At 36.6% G+C, this 23,652-nt stretch overlaps 1 protein-coding gene across 4 annotated transcripts in view; it reads right to left on the bottom strand.

Moving 5' to 3' along the window:
* Nucleotides 1-239: 239 nt before the first annotated feature.
* Nucleotides 240-23,652, bottom strand: part of LOC128684228 (dnaJ homolog subfamily B member 9) — a 49,976-nt gene continuing 26,563 nt past the window's right edge. For 3 of the 4 annotated variants that reach the window (XM_070094185.1, XM_070094167.1, XM_070094177.1), the window contains 3 exons: nt 20,728-20,998; nt 18,896-19,080; nt 240-3,568 (listed from right to left, as the gene is read on the bottom strand). In XM_070094185.1, the coding sequence (XP_069950286.1) occupies nt 3,281-3,568; nt 18,896-19,080; nt 20,728-20,935 (681 nt within the window). In that variant the 5' untranslated portion in view covers nt 20,936-20,998 and the 3' untranslated portion in view covers nt 240-3,280. The remainder of the gene's footprint in view (nt 3,569-18,895; nt 19,081-20,727; nt 20,999-23,652) is intronic. The other variant, XM_070094193.1, reaches the window with a different exon arrangement.

Raw genomic sequence — 23,652 nt, 5'->3', positions numbered from 1 at the left:
TTTTTCCATCGTGTCAGTATTTTATACTATTTACTTCCACTCTTCAAAGTTATATCAATGGTAAGGTATAAAGGTCTTTAAGATTGAGGGTAGCTTTCAGTAATATTAACTAGCATCAACCAGGCTGCAAGAGAGTTCACAAATCAATTATATTGAAAGGAAAACACTTACCTGTATTTCCTCATTATGCATCATAGAACATTCATTAAGACATTAGATAATTAAGTGAAAGACATGTATATATAAAAATATGTATTTTTTATTTTCAATATATACAATGATTTTTTCAATATGTATATTTAAACATTCAAATTCCACAAAGGATACTAAAGATATATCACAGACATGGGAAACAAAAATCCATCACCATAAAATTTTACACATATTTATCACGCAATAGATGTTTCCAAGTTACTCTCTCAGATTTCTAAACAAATATAATTAACAATGGTTAGAGCCACAATTTACATGGAGACTAAACAATTTTAAGTACTGCATATATCAATGTCACACTAAGGCCCTCTTCAGGATTAAAGAATGCAAGAAAGAGCTAATAGATGACAAGACTCTTAACCTAAGTTAGGAGCAGAAGAGCCAAGCAAGAGCCAAAAAGAAAAATATAATCAACACAATGGTAACTGACACTAAACTGCTAATTCCTTTATTTTTTTCTTTAAAAACATTGGCCATTTCCCACCAAGGCAGGGTGACCCAAAAAAGAACCACCCCCCCACACAAAAAAAAAAAAAACGTATGGAAACAAACATTTGAGCAGTATAATGTGATCCTTTATTGACAATGTTTTGCCCACGCAGTGGGCTTTATCAAGTCGCAAACAGATCTACATGGGCGAAACATACGCGAGCATATATAGGGTGAGAATGCTGGGTCAGGTAGAGAAAGCTACACGTGACGTATGTTTCACCTAGGTAGATCTGTTTGTGACTTGATAAAGCCCACTGAGTGGGTGAAACATTGTCAATAAAGGATCACATTATAGTGCTCATGTGTTTATATTTCCATTCTGTCAGTATTTTATATCACTTATTTCCCAAAAAAACTTTCATCATTCAACACTTTCACCATCACTCACACCAAAGAAGGGAGAATTGGGGCATTTAAATTCAATCTGAGGAAAAGGACAAAATGTCTAACCTCTTTAATAGAGACCCCTTTGCTACAGCAAGTTACCCTTTTTGACAAAGTTATATAAAAAATAAATTGTATGTAATGTATGCAAAAAATCCTCGAGGTAGCTATGCTTTAGTCAAAACTTTATTCTCAAATCCAATACAAGTAGTGACCCAATTCAATAACCACCTTTTCCCTGAAGACGCTTGTTCCTGCAACTGACTTTGGTCAATTGTCTTGTTCTACACAAGCTGCTGCTTCTAATTGTTTAGTCTACTAAAGAGGAACTGAATCAGAGACTCAAACACAATATACAGTACTAATGAACACTGGCTTTGTCTCCATGCAAATTTATTTGTGCCATTCTCGGTTTTGGTTAAGTTAGTTTATATTTAATAAGGATTTCAGATGTAGTCTTTATGAAAGCTACATCAGCTAAATGCAATTCTCCTATCATCTCTTACATGTACACACAAAATTTACAGTAACCCAAGAATTTGTCTTTTCTAAGAAAATGAAGAGAAAAATTATTTTACAAAGAAACAATAGTAATATGTATAATGAAAGATATATATTAGTAGCTTATAATAAACTGGACTTTCATCACTAATAAATCAGCTTTAAAACTAAAAGGAACAAATAACTTCAAGTCCGAAATAATTTGTCTTAAATCTTAACCTGACTAAGCTACTGACTAGTCCCAGAGTTATTACAAAGTAACATTCCATAAACCATTCCCCTAGCCATCAAACATGCTATTATATACTAGTGCATTCTTACTTACACGTTTATTCATTACCATTTACAATTAGAAAATATTTGTATATCCATCTTGGAAAAGGGATATTTACCCTTCCATTTGTATTTCAGGCAAGTAGAGTCAATGACCACACTTAAAGTGGGTGTCAAAAAAAAAAAAAAAATGAACTGAACAAATCTGGGTGAAAACATCTTTCTTATATGGTGTTACTGGAGTGTTAAACAAAATTACATTCAAGCCCAAATCATAATTCAGACTTCCAGTATTAAACTAAAAACTTTTCAGTCCCAATTCCAAATATCAAGAAAAAACATTCATCTTTTATCTAACATTATTTAAAAGTGAATGATCTATAAAATCAAGCACAATGACATATTAAATTATTCTCTTGAAAAGCAATGAAAGCCCTCCATCCCTTAGGGGGCACGTAAGTTCCCCTGTCTTCTAATAACATGTTCATTTTTCCACTATAATCTACCTTGTCCATAGTTACTATCGTATTTGCTATGTCTGTTGCATAAGGTGAAGTCTAGGATCTTTCCACAATTCATGGTATAAAATAATGATTGTGTTGTTGTGGTCTGAGCAAAGCTCAGACCTCTACAACACAATTGTCCTCAAAGATTTGTTAAGTTATACCACGAATTATGTAAAGATCCTGGACTTTGCCTTACTAAACAGACAAAGCAAATACGATAGTAATTATGGACAAGGTAGATTATAGTGGAAAAATGAACATGTTATTAGAAGATGGGGGAGACAACTACTATATGATAATATGGTAATTACAAATGTATTTATTGTACTCTGCACATCTCTAAGATATAGTCATAAATAACAACATACATTAAGAACTTCTGCATATCCCTAACAATCATATTACAATCTAAAGTCATTAATATTCAGGCACTATTTCTTTACCATTCAAACTGTGACATTTATTTTCAAGTACTAACAATTAACCCTTTTACTTTAAATTAGTTAACTTTATTTCTTCTACAGTTATTCACTTCACAGCTATTTCTTATCTCTACTAATACTAACTATTAAAGCAGGAACTATTATGAAAAGATGTTTGAAGTAATATCATGCAGAAGAATCAGGCATGACACTGTTAAACATGACAAGTTTGAAGTAAATCTGAAGCTACATTGGAAATTTTCTTCAAAACTGTAGAGTTGCCAAAACAGCTTGGCATTTCGTACCAAATGTGTACTGCTTAACACCTAAGATTGGCATGACTATGCTAATCATTCACAGATAAATTTATTGCAGACATGTTGAAATGAAGTTTAACCACACTACCTCACACTTGACAAGTATGATACAGTTACAAGGTTACAATACCAAGTAGTAAGAAGACAGTTTTAATTTAAGGAAATTAAATAGTTAGCTGCAAGTGGTATATGTAGTGACCATGTTGCCAACCCTCTGGGTAACAGTCCTGCAGGTCCTCCCACCAGATGCACCACTTTGAGCATGGGTTCCCTGTTGGAAGTGGCCATGATGCTGCTGATAATGCCGTTGCTGGTGTGCTCGCTGATGAGCCTCGCGGTGTCTCCGTATGTGGTCTGCATGCTGGAAGTGGCCACCCCCAAAGAATGAATCATGGGAGCCAAAGTGGTTACCACCAAAACTACCACCAAAGAAGTCTTCCATATCCATAAAGCCATCATCCTGCATGTGTGGAGTGTGGGTTCTCAATTCTCAGTTTAAAAGCTAAGCTACATACTGTAATACTAGGTGATCTTTCAAACAAGAAAAAGCTTTCATTTGTTTAAACAAAATACTTGAGGTCAGAGTAATATTTTTTTTCAATTAAAATACTATTTAGCTTTATATTTGAATCCAGAATACTTTTATTTGGAGGGTTCGGAATCAGTTAAAATAGTTAAATTTGTTTTAAAAAACTTCATACCTGTACTCCACCCTAATAAAGAAAATTTAACATTTTTACAAATATCAATTTTCTGTAATTCAGGTACTGACACCAAATCAGTATGTTTTATACCCTCTTCCTTTCAACCTTGATACCACAAACAACTAATAGAGAAACGACATACTTAATAAGTTTTACTTCTTGTAGCTACAACTCACGAAATCATGATGACACGATTGCAAACAAACCACTGAACAGGTAGGGCTTAAATTTACAGCAAGCGAGTCTCAAATCTCCAGGCCAGCATGTAAGCCACTGGGCCAGCTGGCTACAATAAGATTCATCCAACTAGGTAAATTTATATACCATTTATAATCTCCCTATGGTGTATAAATATACCCTACTTGGGTGAATTTTAATGTAGCCAGCTGGTTCAGTGGTTTACGCACTGGCCTGGAGTTCTACCACTCGCTTACTGAGAGTTCAATTCCCACCTGTACCATGGTTTCTTGTAGCTAAGCTTACAGTGGTCAGTTTTCAATATTTAATGTACCATAAAATTTGTAGCCATTTCCTAACCTAACCAATAATTAGCTCCTTTCAATGGCAGAACAATGGAATATGATCCATTAAAAAAAAATTCTAGTATATTCTTTAAGCATATTTCTCCTAATGTTAGCAATTATAGCTTTGTTTATGGTGATCAGAAATCTTCTAATTTCATCATATACTTTTATCTTCCATGAGATCATGTCTTTATCAGCTCATGAAAGTTTTTTGTGCTATCTTCCTGTTTAATTTTTTTTGTTGTTATCCTTTTAGCCATAATGTAACAGCACTATGTCTGAATATTTACAACCTTATTCACAAGTATTTAAAATGTGATCATAGTTTTTCATATCCCCATCCAATTATCTGACTCTTCACTGAGAGTTGAAAGTACAGTATACTGTACAAATTTCTCTTTTACAGTGGAACTTCAGTTTTCGTTTGCCCTGGTTTTTGTCGAATTCAGTTTTTGACGACTTTTTTCATCGAAATATTGCCCCAGTTTTCGTTCATCACCTCGGTTTTCGTCCGCCGTGCCAAACGTGTCCACCTGCCCATGCCCACAAACCATCCCACGTACACATTCTGAGTCAGTCTGGCTTTGTTTCTAGTTGAGTGAACATTACCCTGCACATTCATACGAAACATTTTGCAATAATCCATTGTTTTTTGTGCTTGTTTATTGAATGCAACTGCTAAATAAGCCACCATGGGGCCAAAGAAAGTTCCGAGTCAAATACTGTTACATCAAAATATTTTCCTTAAAATTTAATTTGTTTGTCGTGTTCTTTTCCTTCACTAAGTCATACGCTGTAACATAGGTTATTTCTAGGCATATTTAAATAATTTTAATATTTGAATTTATTATTATGCACTCCTGTTTGTCAAATACTGTGTTCTTTTCCTTCACTAAGTCATACGCTGTAACATAGGTTATTTCTAGGCATATTTAAATAATTTTAATATTTGAATTTCTTCCTATTTTCTTAGTAAATTTTCAGTCAGCTGAGCACCAATGGTGTGTTGCTGTCTCATTAGTATTTTCTTTAGTGTTCAGATTCATAGAAATCCAGTCATTACTTTTAGAAGTTGGTTAATCATTTGTTTACCATTGCAGCACCATGTTTTGCTTAATTTCTTTTTAACTGAAATCCACAATTACTTTTTTTTTTCTTTTTGTAACTTCCCATGGTCATTTTCAAGTGTTCTTTCAGCATACTGTGCAATCCCTTGTTTATTCTATCAAATTCTTTGCTCTCCAATTCAATAATAAATATTGCTTAATAAACATTTACATGTTCCATACATTTTTTATTCCTATTATCAGTATAGATTTTTTCTTTACCTACTAGAGCTTTCATAAATGCTACTTCATTTATAATGTTACTCATCTGGCTTGAGAAAAAAAAATATATTACATTTCCAGAGGATGAAGCACTGATTATCTCATCTTTTATACTGTTTCTAAGTTCCACAACAGTTTTTTTTTTTTAGGGTTCTTTAGAAACCATTTTGTAAGTTAAAGCCACTTGTCCTCCACCGACAGAGAATTACTCTTTTAGCATTCTTTTACGATCTTATGCCGTATATGATAATTATGTCATCTGTTAGCAAACAAGGACATTTTTAATGTTTTCAGTCTCCATTACTTGTCTGATTAACCCAAACAGCCAATTTGTAACTCAGAGCAGATGAAATTTTAACCCACGACATGTCAGTCCTAAAGCCAGGAGGGTAGTGAACCAACCACTGTACTGTACTGGCCTAACAAAGTCCTAAAGCTAGGAGGATAGTGAACCAACCACTGTACCATACTGGCCCAATGAAGTCCTAAAGCTAGGAGGATAGTGAACCAACCACTGTACCATACTGGCCCAATGAAGTCCTAAAGCTAGGAGGATAGTGAACCAACCACTGTACCATACTGGCCCAATGAAGTCCTAAAGCTAGGAGGATAGTGAACCAACCATTGTACCATACTGGCCCAATGAAGTCCTAAAGCTAGGAGGATAGTGAACCAACCACTGTACCATACTGGCCCAATGAAGTCCTAAAGCTAGGAGGATAGTGAACCAACCACTGTACCATACTGGCCCAATGAGGTCCTAAAGCTAGGAGGATAGTGAACCAACCACTATACCATACTGGCCCAAAGAAGTCCTAAAGCTAGGATAGTGAACCAACCACTATACCATACTGGCTTAAAGATTTATCCAACTAGGTATATTTCTATATACTAAGGAAGTTAGCATGGGGCCCAATATTACCACAATGCAGGTTTTTACAAAGCACACACCAACACAGCAATAGTAAACTCTAGCTAGAGTACTGATAGCTACCTAGTTGGTGAATTGGTTAATTAATTTTAAACATGTATCTTAAGTGTAAAGTGTGGATACAATACTATCATTGCTTACTTTACTTTTTTTTTTTTAGCCTAGTTTAAAGACTTTCCTTGTTTATAAATTTTCTTAATGGTAATAAATGGATTATTAAGGCCAATGTTAAGTTAGTAATAATTGCTAAACAAAAGCATATGGTTAACAGCAGATGAAGCACCATAAGTTTTATCCGCATCAAATGCACAACTTTATATTCATTAATTAAGCAGCACATGCAGTTTGTATTTTAAACATCATGACTAGGAAACAAGTTTTATCAGCTATACCACATACTTCTACAACCAGTAAATGCATCATGCACAAGGCTAAGAAAATGGTATATCACATGCAAGAGATGTTTGCCATTGTCTGAGCACATTACATGCCTTGACCATGCTTATACAGACCAGGTTTTCCTGGCTGTGAATGTAATTGATACAATTCCTTTTTTTTTTTTTTAAACACATTCATCTCTTACTTCAGATGTAAGTTTGATGTGTTTCAAAAAAGTTTTCTTACTCCTGTAGCCCAGCTGTGGACCAGGCTTTTAGGTGACCCCATAAACATAAAACATTCAATTGCTGTCTTGTTAATCCTTTCACTGTCAAGACCCCAGCTTACACACTTGCTTTCGGTGTTGAAGAATTTAAAAAAAAAAAAAAAAAAAAAAAAAAAAAAAAAAACTTGTGAAATGATAATCTTACACCGATGGTAATTACACCAAAAGTTTGAAAATTGATGTAAAACTTACGGAATTACACTCTCGCTAAGTTAGTGGTCTTGGCGACATATACACATCGGTGATTTTGTCCACTTTGAGCCTTATTTTTGGCCAACTCCATTGTTCTAGTTGACCAAACTCATAGCTATTTCGCTAGAACTCAATTTTTTTCAATCGATTGAGTACAAGAAACAACCCATTTACTGATTTCAACTACCCAATAAAGTGGTCAGAAATTGGCAATTTGGCCAATTTCACACAAATTTCAAAAGATGCCAATTTCAAAATAAGGTCCAGAACAAACAATGCAGACATTCCTGGCACTAAAATAAAATTTTTCTCTGTTCATCAGTCACGTCTCCGTGCCCCTCTTATTACTCTTGCTTTCCATTTTGAATTTTTATTCACACAAAGAACAGAAGATTTACTGTTATGCAGACTACTGCATTATTGTAATACTTACATAAATAATGTCAACCCATTCATGATTGCGTATTCAACCGGCCAGTTGGACACACATTGGATGGTGACGTCATTTGTTTACTCCTGAACATCAGCAAAATTCAAACATTTCTGCTAATTTGAACTCAATTTCAAGATACTTTTCATCGTGAAACCAATCAAAATCATCTTCATCTGTATTTCTGTAATAAATCTTTCATATTATCAAATGAGACCAAGAAAATGAGAATACAACCATAAACACCATATGGAAATGCACCTCAAAGTCAGCATTTTAAACCAAAAACATGGTCAGTTTTTTTTCTCATTATGCACTGTGTGCTGCAGGATTTTTTTTTATACTGCGCACACTGACCACGCAGACCCATTCTCTTACATGTAGGTCTACCAGCTTTCTCCTGCTAGATTTGAAGTTACTAGAATTTTCATGTATTAATACAGCACCATCACTGGCTTGTAAGTTGTACTAATATGACAGACAGTGAAAGGGTTAAAAGTGTGGTGACATCACAGTTAACATGATCTACTGAATTACATCATCCTCAAACTTCTATCTTAACTCATCAAGGGTGGGTCCTGTTGTTCTACGAATTTCAAGGCCAAGTCGGTCCTGTAGTACTATGCCACAAGCTCGGTTCACTCAGATAAGCTGTGAGCAGTAAATTTGGGCCTATACATGAGAGAATGGGTCTTTGCAGTAAGTGTGCACCACATAAAAAAAAGTCCTGCAGCACGCAGTGCATAATGGGAAAATAATGCGACAGTTTTTGGATTAAAACGGCGAATTTGCAGTACATGGTTTTCATGGTTCTATTCTCAGTTTCTTGGTCTCATTTGATAGAATGGAAGATATACTACAGAAATAGACATGATTTTGATTGGTTTCACACCTGAAAGTAGCTTGAAATTGACCTAAAAAAAAGCAGAAATGTTCAATTTTTGCCAATACGTATTCCAGAGTACACAAACATCATTTGTCCAATATGCATCCATCTGGCTACTAATACGCCTTTATGAATGCAATGACATTTATACAGTTACTACTACAATAATGTAGCCGTCTGCATAACAGTAAATATTCTATTTTTTGTGTAACTAAAACTTCAAAATGGAAAGCAAACATATTATAGGAGAGGCCTGGGGACATGACTAATAAACAGGGAAAATGTTATTTTAGTGCCAGGAATGTTTGGGCCCTATTTTGAAACTGAACTTTCTTGAATTTTGTGTGAAACTGGCCAAATTACTAATTTCTGATCACTTTACTGGGTAGTTTTAATAGTTGAATAGGCAGTTTCCTGTACTCAATTGATAGAATGGAAGGCATAATAGTGAAATAGCTAAGAATTTGGTCAACTGGAACTGGCATTAAAATTGAACTCAAAGTGGAAGAAATCGCTGATGTATAAATATCGCCGACAGCAAAATTCATGAAAGCATAATTTTGTCAGTTTTCCATCAAATTTTGTACCTTTTGTTTTATTACCTTCAGAAAAAGATTCTCTAACATTTCATAAAAACAACCTTCTTTTTTTTTTTTTTTTTTTTTTTATTTTTTTTTTTTTTTAATTTTCTGACCTGAGAGCAAGTGTCACGACCCTGAAATTAGGTTAAGAGTACCTCCCACCTCTAGGACTGAGATCCATCTAACTGATTTTTCTGGAATCCCTTCATGTTACCTTGCTCACACTCCAGCTGCATATCAAGTTACTGAAACCACTTTGATCTAACATGGCCATACAAGTCTGTTGGATGTTCAAAATCTCCCCATTCCCCCCCTTAACCCTTTCAGGGTCCAAGGCCCAAATCTGGAGTCACGCACCAGTGTCCAAGAATTTAAAAAAAAAAAATTTGTTATTTTTTCTTATGAAATCGTAGAGAATCTTTTTGTGAAGGTAATAAAACAAAAAGTACGAAATTTGGTGGAAAATTGACGAAATTATGCTCTCGCGAATTTTGATGTGTCAGCGATATTTACGAATCGGCGATTTTGCCGACTTTGACTCCCATTTTAGGCCAATTACATTATTCCAATCAACCAAATTCTTAGCTATTTCACTAGTATTACTTCTATTCTATCGATTGAGCACAAGAAATCGCCAAGTCAACTGTTTCAACTACAAAATAAAGTGATTGGAAATTGTTAATTTGGCCAATTTAACACAAAGTTCAAAATATTCTAATTTCAAAATAGGGTCCAGAATGAACAATGTAGGCATTCCTGGCACTAAACTAACATTTCCTCTGTTCATTAGTTATGTTTTGAGGCTTTACAAATAAATTCCATTTTGATTTTTTATTCACATAATGAATTTTTATTCACACCAAAAAATAGAAGATTTACTGTTATGCAATACTATAATAATTGTATAAATATCATCACCATATTTGTGAATGTATATTAGACCCACCAGCTGACGTGTATTAGACGTGTGAGGTCGTTTGTTTACTCTTGAATATCGGCAAAAATTTAACATTTCTGCTACTTTGAGCTCAGTTTCAAGCCATTTCCAGTGCTAAAACCAATCAAAATCATCTCTATTTCTGTAATATGTCTTCCATTCTATCAAATGAGACCAAGAAATCGCAAATACAACTATAAAAAACATACGAAAAAACACTGCAAAGTTGCTGTTTTAATCGAAAAATCATGATTTCATTTTTTTTCTCTCATTATACACAGTGTGCTGCAGGATCTGTTTTATGTGGTGCACACATACCACATAGATGTATTCTCTCATATCTAGGCCCAAATGTACCACTCACAGTTTATCAGAGTGAGCTGAGCTCATGGCGTAGATCTACGGTTTGGACCCTGAACATAAAGCCGTAGATCTACGGGACGGACCCTGAAAGGGTTAAAAAAAAAAAAAGGGGGGGGAATACTCCTACCCCTCCCTTCCATACCCTCTTAGTCATCCTATTTTCCTCCATCCTCTCTATATACCCAAACCACTTCAACCACTCTCAGCTCTCTGCATTATATTTTTTAGTAATCCCACACTGTCTTCTAATCTCCCTTCTCCAAAATCTCTGCCTAACATTCAAACTACATATTGCTCTCAAAGATATCACTGCCTTCAGTCTCCTCCTTGCTGCAGCATTTACCCTTTCACTGTCTCCCATGTAGATCAACATCATTAACAGCAGTGTCACTCGTGTAGATCTAAATTTTAAGCACAGCTTACCCAAATATGCTTTGAGTAGTAAATTTTGGTCTAGATATGAGAATGGGTCTGTGCAGCGAGTGTGCACAGTATGTATGTATGTGTGTATAATATATATATATATATATATATATATATATATATATATATATATATATATATATATATATATATATATATATATATATATATATATATATATATACATACATACATACATACATACATACACACACACACACACACACAAACACACACACACACACACACACACACACACACACACACACACACACACACACACACACACACACACACACACACACACACACACACACACACACACACACACACACACACACACACATACACACACACACAGTGGTCCCCCGATTTTCGTAGTTCCCGGCAATCGTAAAATTCGCCAATCATAGGGGTATTTTCGTATAAACAAGGACTCTTTTCATAGGTTGACTCGCGAGTCGTAGTTCGTCCGGGACGCGTACACACGGCGTGGGCCAGGGCGGCAGCCAGTCTGGCATTGTTTACCAGTGAGCGAAGGTCCCCTCCAGCGAAATATTTCATAATATTCCATTTATTTTAGTGCTTGCAAGTACCATGGGGAAGTGGAACAGAATTCTTCCTCCGTAAGCCATGCGTGTTGTAAGAGGCGACTAAAATGCTGGGAGCAAGGGGCTAGTAACCCCTTCTGCTGTATATATTACTAAATGTAAAAGGAGAAACTTTTGTTTTTCCTTTTGGGCCACCCCGCCTCGGTGGGATACGGCCGGTGTGTTGAAAGAAAGAAAGAAAGAAGTACTAAATAAGCTACCATGGCTCCAAAGAAAGCTCCTAGTGCCAAGCCTGTGGTAAAGAAGGTGAGAAATACGATTGAATTTAAGAAAACCATCACTGAACAATATGAAAGTGGTACAAGTGTGGCCGAACTGTCAGAGGATGTATAAGAAACCCTACACAACCTTATGTTCCATAGTGGCCAAGAAAAATGAAATAAAGGATGCTGTTGTTGCAAAGGGAGTAACTATACTGACAAAAATGAGATCACCAGTACTGGAAGAGGTTGAGAAGTTATTATTGGTGTGGATAAATGAGAAACAATTAGCAGGAGATACTCTTATGACTTCGTTTATTTGTGAAAAGGCTAGGCAGTTGCATGAAGATTTGGTAAAGAAATTGCCTGGTCTCAGACCGGGCCGCGGGGGCGTTGACCCCCGGAACTCTCTCCAGGTAAACTCCAGGTAAATATTGGTGAAGTGAGTGGATTTAAGGCCAGCAAAGGCTGGTTTGAGAGATTTAAGAACCGTACTGGCATACACAGTGTGGTAAGGCATGGTGAGGCTGCCAGTTCGGACCACAAGGCGGCTGAAAAATATGTGCATGAATTCCAGGAGTACATAGAGGCTGAAGGACTGAAACCTGAACAAGTGTTCAACTGTGACGAAACAGGCCTCTTTTGGAAGAAAATGCCAAAGAGGACCTTCATTACACAAGAGGAAAAGGCAATGCCAGGACATAAGCCTATGAAAGACAGGCTGATGCTAATGTTCTGCACTAATGCTAGTGGGGATTTCAAAGTGAAGCCATTACTAGTGTACCATTCTGAAAATCCCAGTGTGTTCAGGAAAAACAATGTTATGAAGAGTAAATTGTGTGTGTTTTGGAAATCTAATAGTAAGGCATGGGTCACAAGGGAAATTTTCGTCGAGTGGTTCAATGAAGTGTTTGGCCCTAGTGTGAAGGAGTATCTCCTGGAAAAGAAATTGGATCTCAAGTGCGTGCTAGTAATGGACAATGCACCTGCTCATCCTCCAAACTTGGATGACCTAATTTTCGAGGAGTTTGGGTTCATCACAGTAAAGTTCTTGCCCCTGAATACCACTCCTCTCCTCCAACCCATGGACCAGCAGGTTATTGCAAACTTTAAAAAACTCTACACAAAAGCAATGTTTCACAGGTGCTTGACTGTGACCACAGACACTCACTTGACCCTAAGGGAATTTTGGAGAGAACACTTCAGCATCCTCCACTGCATAAACCTTACAGGTATGCCTTGGGAGGGAGTGACTACCAGGACTTTGAACTCTGCCTGGAGAAAATTGTGGCCAGATTGTGTCGACAAGAGGGATTTTGAAGGATTTGGGACTGACCCTAATGAGCCTATGTCTGTTGTAAAATCAATTGTGGCACTGGGGAGTTCCATGGGGTTGGATGTGAGTTTAGAGGATGTGGAAGAATTGGTGGGAGACCACAATGAAGAGCTCACCACTGAGGAGCTGCAAGAGTTTCAGCAGGAAGAGCAACACATCGCAGCTCAGAATCTTGCTGCAGAGGAGGAAGAGAGATGGAAGAAGGTGCCTTCTTCAGAAATTCAAGATTTTTACTATGTGGGTTAAGATGGAAAGCTTTATGGAGAAACATCACCCTAACAAGGTTGTTGCAAGCCAGGTTGGCAACATGTACAGTGACACAGTCTTGGGCCATTTTAGGGAAGTGTTAAAGAGATGCCAGAAACAGAGCTCTCTCCACAGTTATTTTGAGACAGGACTCCAGTGACTCTCAAGGTGGTCCTAGTGGCATTAAGAAACAGAGAAGAGAAGCAACCCCAGAAAAGCAAATGGTACCTGAGGTGTGGATGGAAGGGGATTCCCCTTCCAAACTATAAACAATCCACTCTCTCTCCTCCTCCAGTCTCCCATACACTAAGAAGAATCTCCAATACAGGTAAGTGTTATGCTGTTAATGTTTCATTCATCATTTCCCATTATATTGTTTATGTACTACATGTATATTTCATGTTAAAAATTTTTTTGTTTTAATACTTCTGGGTGTCAGGAACGGATTAATTGTATTTACATTATTTCTTATGGGGAAAATTGATTCGTAAATCGTAAATTTCGTTTATAGTAACGGCTCCAGGAACGGTTTAATTACGAACAACGAGGGACCACTGTATATATATTTTTTTTTTTCAACAAGTCGGCCATCTCCCACCGAGGAAGGGTGACCCAAAAAAGAAAAAATCCCCAAAAAGAAAATACTTCTTCATCATTCAACACTTTCACCACACACACACATTATCACTGTTTTTGCAGAGGTGCTCAGAATACAACAGTTTAGAAGCATATACGTATAAAGATACACAACATATCCCTCCAAACTGCCAATATCCCAAACCCCTCCTTTAAAGTGCAGGCATTGTACTTCCCATTTCCAGGACTCAAGTCCGACTATATGAAAATAACCGGTTTCCCTGAACCCCTTCACTAAATATTACCCTGCTCACACTCCAACAGATCGTCAGGTCCCAAGTACAATTCGTCTCCATTCACTCCTATCTAACACGCTCACGCACGCTTGCTGGAAGTCCAAGCCCCTTGCCCACAAAACCTCCTTTACCCCCTCTCTCCAACCCTTTCGAGGACGACCCCTACCCCGCCTTCCTTCCCCTATAGATTTATATGCTTTCCATGTCATTCTACTTTGATCCATTCTCTCTAAATGACCAAACCACCTCAACAACCCCTCTTCTGCCCTCTGACTAATACTTTTATTAACTCCACACCTTTTCCTAATTTCCACACTCCGAATTTTCTGCATAATATTTACACCACACATTGCCCTTAAACAGGACATCTCCACTGCCTCCAACCGTCTCCTCGCTGCTGCATTTACCACCCAAGCTTCACACCCATATAAGAGTGTTGGTACTACTATACTTTCATACATTCCCTTCTTTGCCTCCATAGATAACGTTTTTTGACTCCACATATACCTCAATGCACCACTCACCTTTTTTCCCTCATCAATTCTATGATTAACCTCATCCTTCATAAATCCATCCGCCGACACATCAACTCCCAAGTATCTGAAAACATTCACTTCTTCCATACTCCTCCTCCCCAATTTGATATCCAATTTTTCTTTATCTAAATCATTTGATACCCTCATCACCTTACTCTTTTCTATGTTCACTTTCAATTTTCTACCTTTACACACATTCCCAAACTCATCCACTAACCTTTGCAATTTTTCTTTAGAATCTCCCATAAGCACAGTATCATAAGCAAAAAGTAACTGTGTCAATTCCCATTTTGAATTTGATTCCCCAAAATTTAATCCCACCCCTCTCCCGAACACCCTAGCATTTACGTACTTCCTTTACAACCCCATCTATAAATATATTAAACAACCATGGTGACATTACACATCCCTGTCTAAGACCTACTTTTACCGGGAAGTAGTCTCCCTCTCTTCTACACACCCTAACCTGAGCCTCACTATCCTCATAAAAACTCTTTACAGCATTTAATAACTTACCACCTATTCCATACACTTGCAACATCTGCCACATTGCTCCTCTATCCACTCTATCATATGCCTTTTCTAAATCCATAAATGCAATAAAAACTTCCCTACCTTTATCTAAACACTGTTCACATATATGCTTCAATGTAAACACTTGATCTACACATCCCCTACCCACTCTGAAACCTCCTTGCTCATCCGCAATCCTACATTCTGTCTTACCTCTAATTCTTTCAATTATAACCCTACCGTACACTTTTCCTGGTATACTCGGTAAACTTATTGCTCTATAATTTTTAGTCTCTTTTGTCCCCTTTTCCTTTATATAAAGGGACTATACATGCTCTCTGCCAATCCCAAGGTACCTTCCCCTCTTTCATACATTTATTAAACAAAAGTACCAACCACTCCAACACTATATCCCCCCCCTGCTTTTAACATTTCTGTCATGATCCCATTAGTTCCAGCTGCTTTACCCCCTTTCATTCTACGTAATGCCTCATGTACCTCCCCCACACTTACATTCTGCTCTTCTTCACTCCTAAAAGATGGTATACCTCCCTGACCAGTGCATGAAATTACCACCTCCCTTTCTTCTTCAACATTTAAAAGAAATAGAATTATCAAAGATTATTGCTTGGGTAGCATTGAAAATTGAGTTGGGCAAATATTCTGCTAGCAGGATGGATTGTGAAGGACCTGCCTAGTATGGGCCAGCAGGCCTGCTGCAGTGTATTTATTATTAATAGTACATACGTATTATTATAATAATTCTTTTTTTTCCAACGAGTCGGCAGGGTGACCCAAAAAGAAAATACTTTCATCATCATTCAACACTTTCACCTCACTCATACAATCACTGTTTTCGGAGGCCCAGATACAACAGTTTAGAAGCATATATAAAGATATATAACATATCCCTCCAAACTGTCAATATCCCAAACCCCTCCTTTAAATTGCAGGCATTGTACTTCCCATTTCCAGTACTCACGTCCAGCTATATAGAAATAACCAGTTTCCCTGAATCCCTTCATTAAACATTACCCTGCTCACACTCCAACAGCTCATCAGGTACCAAAAACCATTCATCACCATTCACTCCTATCTAACACGCTCATGCGTGCTTGCTGAAAGTCCAGACCCCCTCGCCCACAAAACCTCCTTTACCCCCTCCCTCCAACCTTTTTGAGGATGACCCCTACCCAGCCTTCCTTCCCCTACAGATTTACACGCTCTCTATGTTATTCTACTTTGATCCATTCTTTCTAAATGACCAAACCACCTCAACAACCCCTCTTCAGCCCTCTGATTAATGCTTTTATTAACTCCACACCTTCTCCTAATTTCCACACTCCGAATTTTCTGCATAATATTTGCATCACACATTGCCCTTAGACAGGATATCTCCACTGCCCCCAACCGTCTCCTAGTTGCAGCATTTACAATCCAAGCTTCACATCAGTACAAGAGTTGGTACCACTACACTTTCATACATTCTCTTCTTTGCCTCCATAGATAATGTTTTTTGTCTCCACACATACCTTAACACACCACTCACCTTTTTTCCTTCATCAATTCCATGGTTAACTTCATCCTTCATAAACCCATCCGCTGACAGGTCAACTCCCAAATATCTGAAAACATTCACCTCTTCCATACCCCCTCTCCCTAATGTGATATCCAATTTTTCTTAATCTAAATCATTTGATACCTTCATCACCCTACTCTTATCTATGTTCACTTTCAACTTTCTACCTTTACACACCCTCCCAAACTTGGCCACTAACCTTTGCAACTTTTCTTTAAAATCTCCCAAAAGCACAGTATCATCAACAAAAAGTAACCGTCCCCTTTTTGTATTTGATTCCCCGTAATTTAATCCCACCCCTCTCCCCAACACCCTAGCATTTACTACTTTTACAACCCCATCTATAAATATATTTAACAACCATGGTGACATTACACATCCCTATCTAAGACCTACTTTTACCGGGAAGTAATCTCCCTCTCTTCTTCTCACCCTAACCTGAGCCTCACTTATCCTCACAAAAACTCTTTACAGCCTTTACTAACTTACTACCTATTCCATATACTTGCAACATCTGCCACATTGTTCCCCTATCCACTATCACATGCCTTTTCTAAATCCATAAATGCAATGAAAACTTCCCTACCTTTATTTAAATACTGTTCACTTGATCTACAAATCCCCGACTCACTCTAAAACCTCCTTGCTCATCCTAAATCCTACTCTGTCTTGCCTCTAATTCTTTCAATATTAACCCTACCGTACACATTTCCAGGTATACTCAGTGAACTTTTTTTTTTTTTTCAACAAACCAGCTGTATCCCACCAAGGCAGGGTGGCCCAAAAAGAAAAATGAAAGTTTCTCTTTTAAAATTTAGTAATTTATACAAGAGAAGGGGTTACTAACCCCTTGCCCCCGGCATTTTAGTCGCCTCTTACAACACGCATGGCTTACGGAGGAAGAATTCTGTTCCACTTCCCAATGGAAATAAGAGGAAATAAACAAGAACCAGATAGACAATAACAGAAAACCCAGAGGGGTGTGTATATATATGCTTGTACATGTATGTGTAGTGTGACCTAAGTGTAAGTAGAAGTAGCAAAATGTACCTGAAACCTTGCTTGTTTATGAGACAGCAGAAAAAAAAAAAAAAAAACAGCAATCCTACCAACAAGTAAAACAAATACAGGCTTTCGTTTTACACTCACTTGGCAGGACGGTAGTACCTCCCTGGATGGTTGCTGTCTACCAACCTACTACTACTAAATAAACTATTATTATTAATTTAGGGAACTGGAGCACAGATCCAATTCCCTAGTTCAAGAGCCCCTCACCAAGGAACCTCCCTTGAGGGGAAAGTTCGCATCCTGAAATTTCGTTCGTATTCAGAAGCAAAAAAATTGACCAAGTGACTGTTTGTATCCAGAAAAATGGCGAGGCATTCGTAAGCTGAGGTTCCACTGTATATCAAAATATTAACAAACAGTACTGACCAAATTTAATGCAAGAAAGATTGTTTAAGGTAAACTTACGTGACTCTCAAGAGTTCCCAAGAACATAACCCTATTTTTCCACATGCATTCTTCAGTTCACTTAACACTGATTACATGCAAGAAAAACTTTCAGGAATGCATGTATTATATGGAAGTCTACTGCACATGAAGACGATCAAGTTTTGTACTATCTACACCTTGGCATGTGTAAAAGCAAATTTGGCTAATACTATCATATATCTACTAGATTATGTACTGTATTTATACAAGCAATGCTGTAACATGCTGTGTATTGGGAAAGTACTAAATATTTCTACATTACCTATAATATAAAAATATAACATGGAACCCACATCCAAACATGCATGGACACTACAGAAAATAATTGCTTTGATGACACCAATGAAGACTTAACAAAAATACAAAATAAACATGACAAGTAATACAGCAATATAAGCATCTTTACAAGCTCTCTGAATGTACTATATTCTACTTACGAAGTCTCTTGAAAAGCTATCTCCAAAACCAGGAAAGTTGTCAAACTCAGCAAAGAGATCATCAAAATTGAAGTGGAAGGCATGGTTGAAAGGGCGTTCTCCCCCTCCCCCAGTCTTTGTGTAGCCAGCATGACCTACCATGTCATACTCTTTTCGTTTATCTTCATCTGAGAGAACTTCATAAGCTGAAAGTGAAAAATTATAATTACACGTACTATAAAAGGGAAGAACATACACGTATACAGTGGAACCTCTACTTGTGAGTTTAATCTGTTCTGTGACCTTGCTCACATCTGGATTTGCTTGTTTGTGGAGTCAATTTTCCTCATTTAAATTAACTAAAGTGGAATTAATCCATTCCAGCGGAATTCTGTACTTCAATAATTTCCCTAATATCAACTCTACGGCTTATTTATCTATCACAATTCATCTAATATGACATAATAAACAATATAAATATGTAACACAGAAACCTGATATATACTCTAGAATGAATAAAATATGTCATTATGTGACAAGTGGAGGCGGCCATAACCACTCCCACATTGTTGTGGTATTCACTGCCATCTAGTGATGGCTTTTCGAAGCTGTATTATTATAATTATTATTATAGTATACATTATAATAATAATAATAATAATGTATACTCCCACAAAGTGGGAATTGTCACAGTTCCTCTTTGCTGATGACACTGTGCTTTTGGGAGATTCTGAAGACAAGTTGCAGAGATTGGTGGATGAATTTGGAAGGGGATGTAAAAGAAGAAAATTAAAAGTGAATATAGGAAAGAATAAGGTGATGAGGATAACAAAAATATTAGGTGACGAAAGACTGGATATCAGATTGGAGGGAGAAAGTATGGAGGAGGTGAATGTATTCAGATACATATTTAGGAGTGGATGTGTCAGCAGATGGGTCTATGAAGGATGAGGCGAATCACAGAACTGATAAGGGGAAAAGGGCGAGTGGTGCACTTAGGAGTCTGTAGAGACAAAGAACTTTGTCCATGGAAGCAAGGAGGGGAATATATGAGAGTATAGTTGTACAGCACTCTTGTATGGGTGTGAAGCATGGGTGATGAATGTTGCAACGAGGGGAAGGCTGGAGGCAGTGGAGATGTCATGTCTGAGGGCAATGTGTGGTGTGAATATAATGCAGAGAATTCGTAGTTTGGAAATTAGGAGAAGGTGTGGGATTACCAAAACTATTATCCAGAGGGCTGAGGAGGGGTTGTTGAGATGGTTCGGACATGTAGAGAGAATGGAACAAAACAGAATGACTTCGAAAGTGTATAAATCTGTAGTGGAGGGAAGGTGAGGTAGGGGTCGGCCTAGCAAGGGTTGGAGGTTTTGTGTGCAAGGGGCTTGGACTTCCATCAAGCATGCGTGAGCATATTTGATAGGAGTGAATGGAGACAAATGGTTTTTAATACTTGACATGCTGTTGGAGTGTGATCAAAGAAACATTAATGAAGGACTCAAGTCTGGCAGCCCAGACTGGAGTCCTGGAGATGGAAAGTAGTGTTTGCACTCTGAAGGAGGGGCATTAATGTTGCAGCTTTATGACTGTAGTGTAAAGCATCCCTCTAGCAAGACAGTGATGGAGTGAATGATGAAAGTTTTTCTTTTTCGGGCCACCCTGCCTTGGTGGGAGACGGCCGATGTGTTAATAAAAAAAAAATATCTTTCTAATTGGAAACAATAAACAATGAATAAACCTATTAATAAATTCCTTCCATTGACTCAGTATACAATACTTATACATACTTGCTAAAAACTGCACTAAACTATCTTCATTTCATGCACTTTCAACATTATACTGCCCTCACTCACCTTCTGCAATCTCCCTGAATTTCTCTTCTGCACCTTTCTCTTTATTTTTATCTGGATGGAACTGAATAGCCAACTTGCGGAAGGCTTTCTTTATTTCTTTCTCATCTGCATTTCTCTCCACTCCAAGTACTTCGTAGTAGTCCTTGGTACATGAGGCTATGGCAGCCATTGTCAGTAAAGTGCATGACCACACCAACCAAAGCTCCATGACTAACAGCTGTGGTGTCTTCACTAAGATGTTGATACAAAGCTGCTTTACACTCACTTATACCTGTTGGGTGGAGAATTTCCTTATTATTTTATATATATATGACTTCACATTTTAAAGTATATTTATCAAGTAATGAATAATTATTAATAAATCAGCTAAATTATTTACTTTAATAATAGTTATGCTTACTGTTCAGCCAAGTTAACTTTGCACTTATCAGACTAATTCTATTATTATTAATAGGATATTCTATCACTGAAAAACAATGAATGAATGCATACAAACTGCACATATACTTAACTCCAGACTTGAAAATGACCAGGAGTATTCCATAAAAAATAAATGGGACAAATACCCACAAATACTGAATTACGGTCTCTTTTTTTTTAAAAAATATATTTAAATCATTATCCAAAGCATTCACTTGTGTCAAGATTTCCTCAGGATGTTGAAAAAGGGAAGAGCCACAAGCCTGTCACAGATGACTAAGACATTTAATGATAAACACTAAAGTAACAAGTGGTTAACTGTCAGTCATATTCTGAACAAAGTCTTAAGTGTATTTATGCCAACTAAGCATTGAAATTATATCTTTCAGTTGAACCAATACTGTTAAAGCTTGACTATCAGTTTTTACAGGCCGTACAAGCATGTGGTATAATATAAACACTTCCTTTATTACAAAGAAAATTCAGATAATAAGTAAATTTTAACTATTCTTGTACTGTAATTCAAATATCCACCAATATTAGAGATTCTGAAGATATGAGAATATTACAGCTCCTAAATTCCTTACCACAATCATTAGTATTCAAATAGGGTTCCTTCTAGTAATATATTTTCCCGTGAAGTTACTTGGATAATCAATTAGACGGCAAGAGAAAAATTCAGAAGGGAGCAAGACAATGTAGAGTGAAATTGAAGACATAGAATGTGTGTGAAAGTTATGGAAAGATAGGAAAGAGATTTAAAACCTTGAGCTGGTATTTAGGAGCATATCTGATCAGAGTGAAGAAGGGAGGTCTTAGAATATGACTTAGCAGTGTTGAGTGATGATAGTAATATTATATGAAAGTTAAGTTAGTACAGCTAGTCCTTACATTTAAATGAAACTGGAGATGCTAAAGCTCACAATTATACTAGGATGTATATTCTGTATAAGTACAGTACAGTATAAAGTAAATTAATTTTAATCTCAGCAGTTTCAAAATTTGTGTATGATTCAATTAAGTAGAAAAACTGTCATAAACCACTTTTATTTGTCAAACATTTTTGCCAGGTAATTGAAAGTTACAATATACGTATCTGAATAATATACTTTAAAATTGTATGAAAACACAAAATTATTTAAAAGATTAAGTACTAACACAATACATCACTTTCATCACTAAGAATAATATTACTCTTATATAAACGAAACAAATCACTACTAAATAATAGGTAAACTTCTAAGCAAACATCTACAGAGAAAAAATCTTTAAGAGTAAAGACATTAACCCCTTTCATTGTCCAGACCCCTGATCTGAAACTTGGCCACAACGTCCAAGAATTTAAAAAAAAAAAAATCTACCATTTCTTATAAAATGGTTGAGAATCTTTTTCTGAAGGTAATAAAACAAAAAGTACAAAATTTGTTAGAAAAGTGACGAAATTATGCTTTCATGAATTTTGCTGCATCAGCAATTTTGCCCACTACGAGTCCTATTTTAGGTTCATTTTATCGAATGAGGACAAGAAACTGCCCGATCAACTATTTCTACTACCCAATAAAGTGATCAAAAATTGGTAATCTGGCCAATTTCATATAAATTTCAAAATTTCATATTCAAAATAGGGTCCAGAATAAACAATGCAGGCATTCCTGGCACGAAAATAACATTTCCCCCGTATATTAGTTACAGTTCCAGGTTAACATGTGAATTCCATTTTGATTTTCTTTTATTCAGACACACACACACACACACACACACACACACACACACACACACACACACACACACACACACACACACACACACACACACACACACACACACACACACACACACACAAAAAATTGTACTGTTTTGTAATATTCTATAAATAAAATCAGCACATTCATAAACACACATTAGACCCACCAGTTGACGTGTACTGGACACGTAACTGTTTGTTTACTCTTGAACATTAGCAAAAATCAAACATTTCCTCTACTCTGAGCTCAATTTCAAGCTATTTTTAGTCCTAAAACCAACCAAAATCATCTCTATTTCTGCAATACATCTTCCATTCTATTAACTGGGACCAAGAAACTGAGAATACAACCAAAAAAAGCTACACAAAAATATACAGTAAATTTGCTGTTTTAACCCTTAAATGGTCCAAACATATATATACGTTTTTTCAACATCTGAAAGTATGTAAAAAAATGTAGATCATCTTTTTTGTTTTACATCTGAAAACGTGTAAAAAAAAACTTTTATCTACATTTTTTTTTATATTTGAAAATATGTAAAAAAAAGTAGATCTACTTTTGTAGCACTACGAATTTGAACGTCAATCTCTTTGGACCGTTTAAGGGTTAAACCAAAAACACAGTTGCAGATTTTTTTTTCTCATTATGCACTGTGTGCTGCAGGATTTTTTCTATATGACGCACACTTAGCACAGACTCATTGTCTTATACTATCTAGACCCAAATTTACTACTCACAGCATCGGGAGGAACTGAGCCTA

The sequence above is a fragment of the Cherax quadricarinatus genome, chromosome 4, assembly GCF_038502225.1.
Source record: "Cherax quadricarinatus isolate ZL_2023a chromosome 4, ASM3850222v1, whole genome shotgun sequence".
In the NCBI taxonomy this organism is placed as follows: domain Eukaryota; kingdom Metazoa; phylum Arthropoda; class Malacostraca; order Decapoda; family Parastacidae; genus Cherax; species Cherax quadricarinatus.
The sequence above is the reverse complement of the archived record's forward strand: the minus strand, read 5'-3'. Positions and strand labels throughout refer to the sequence as shown.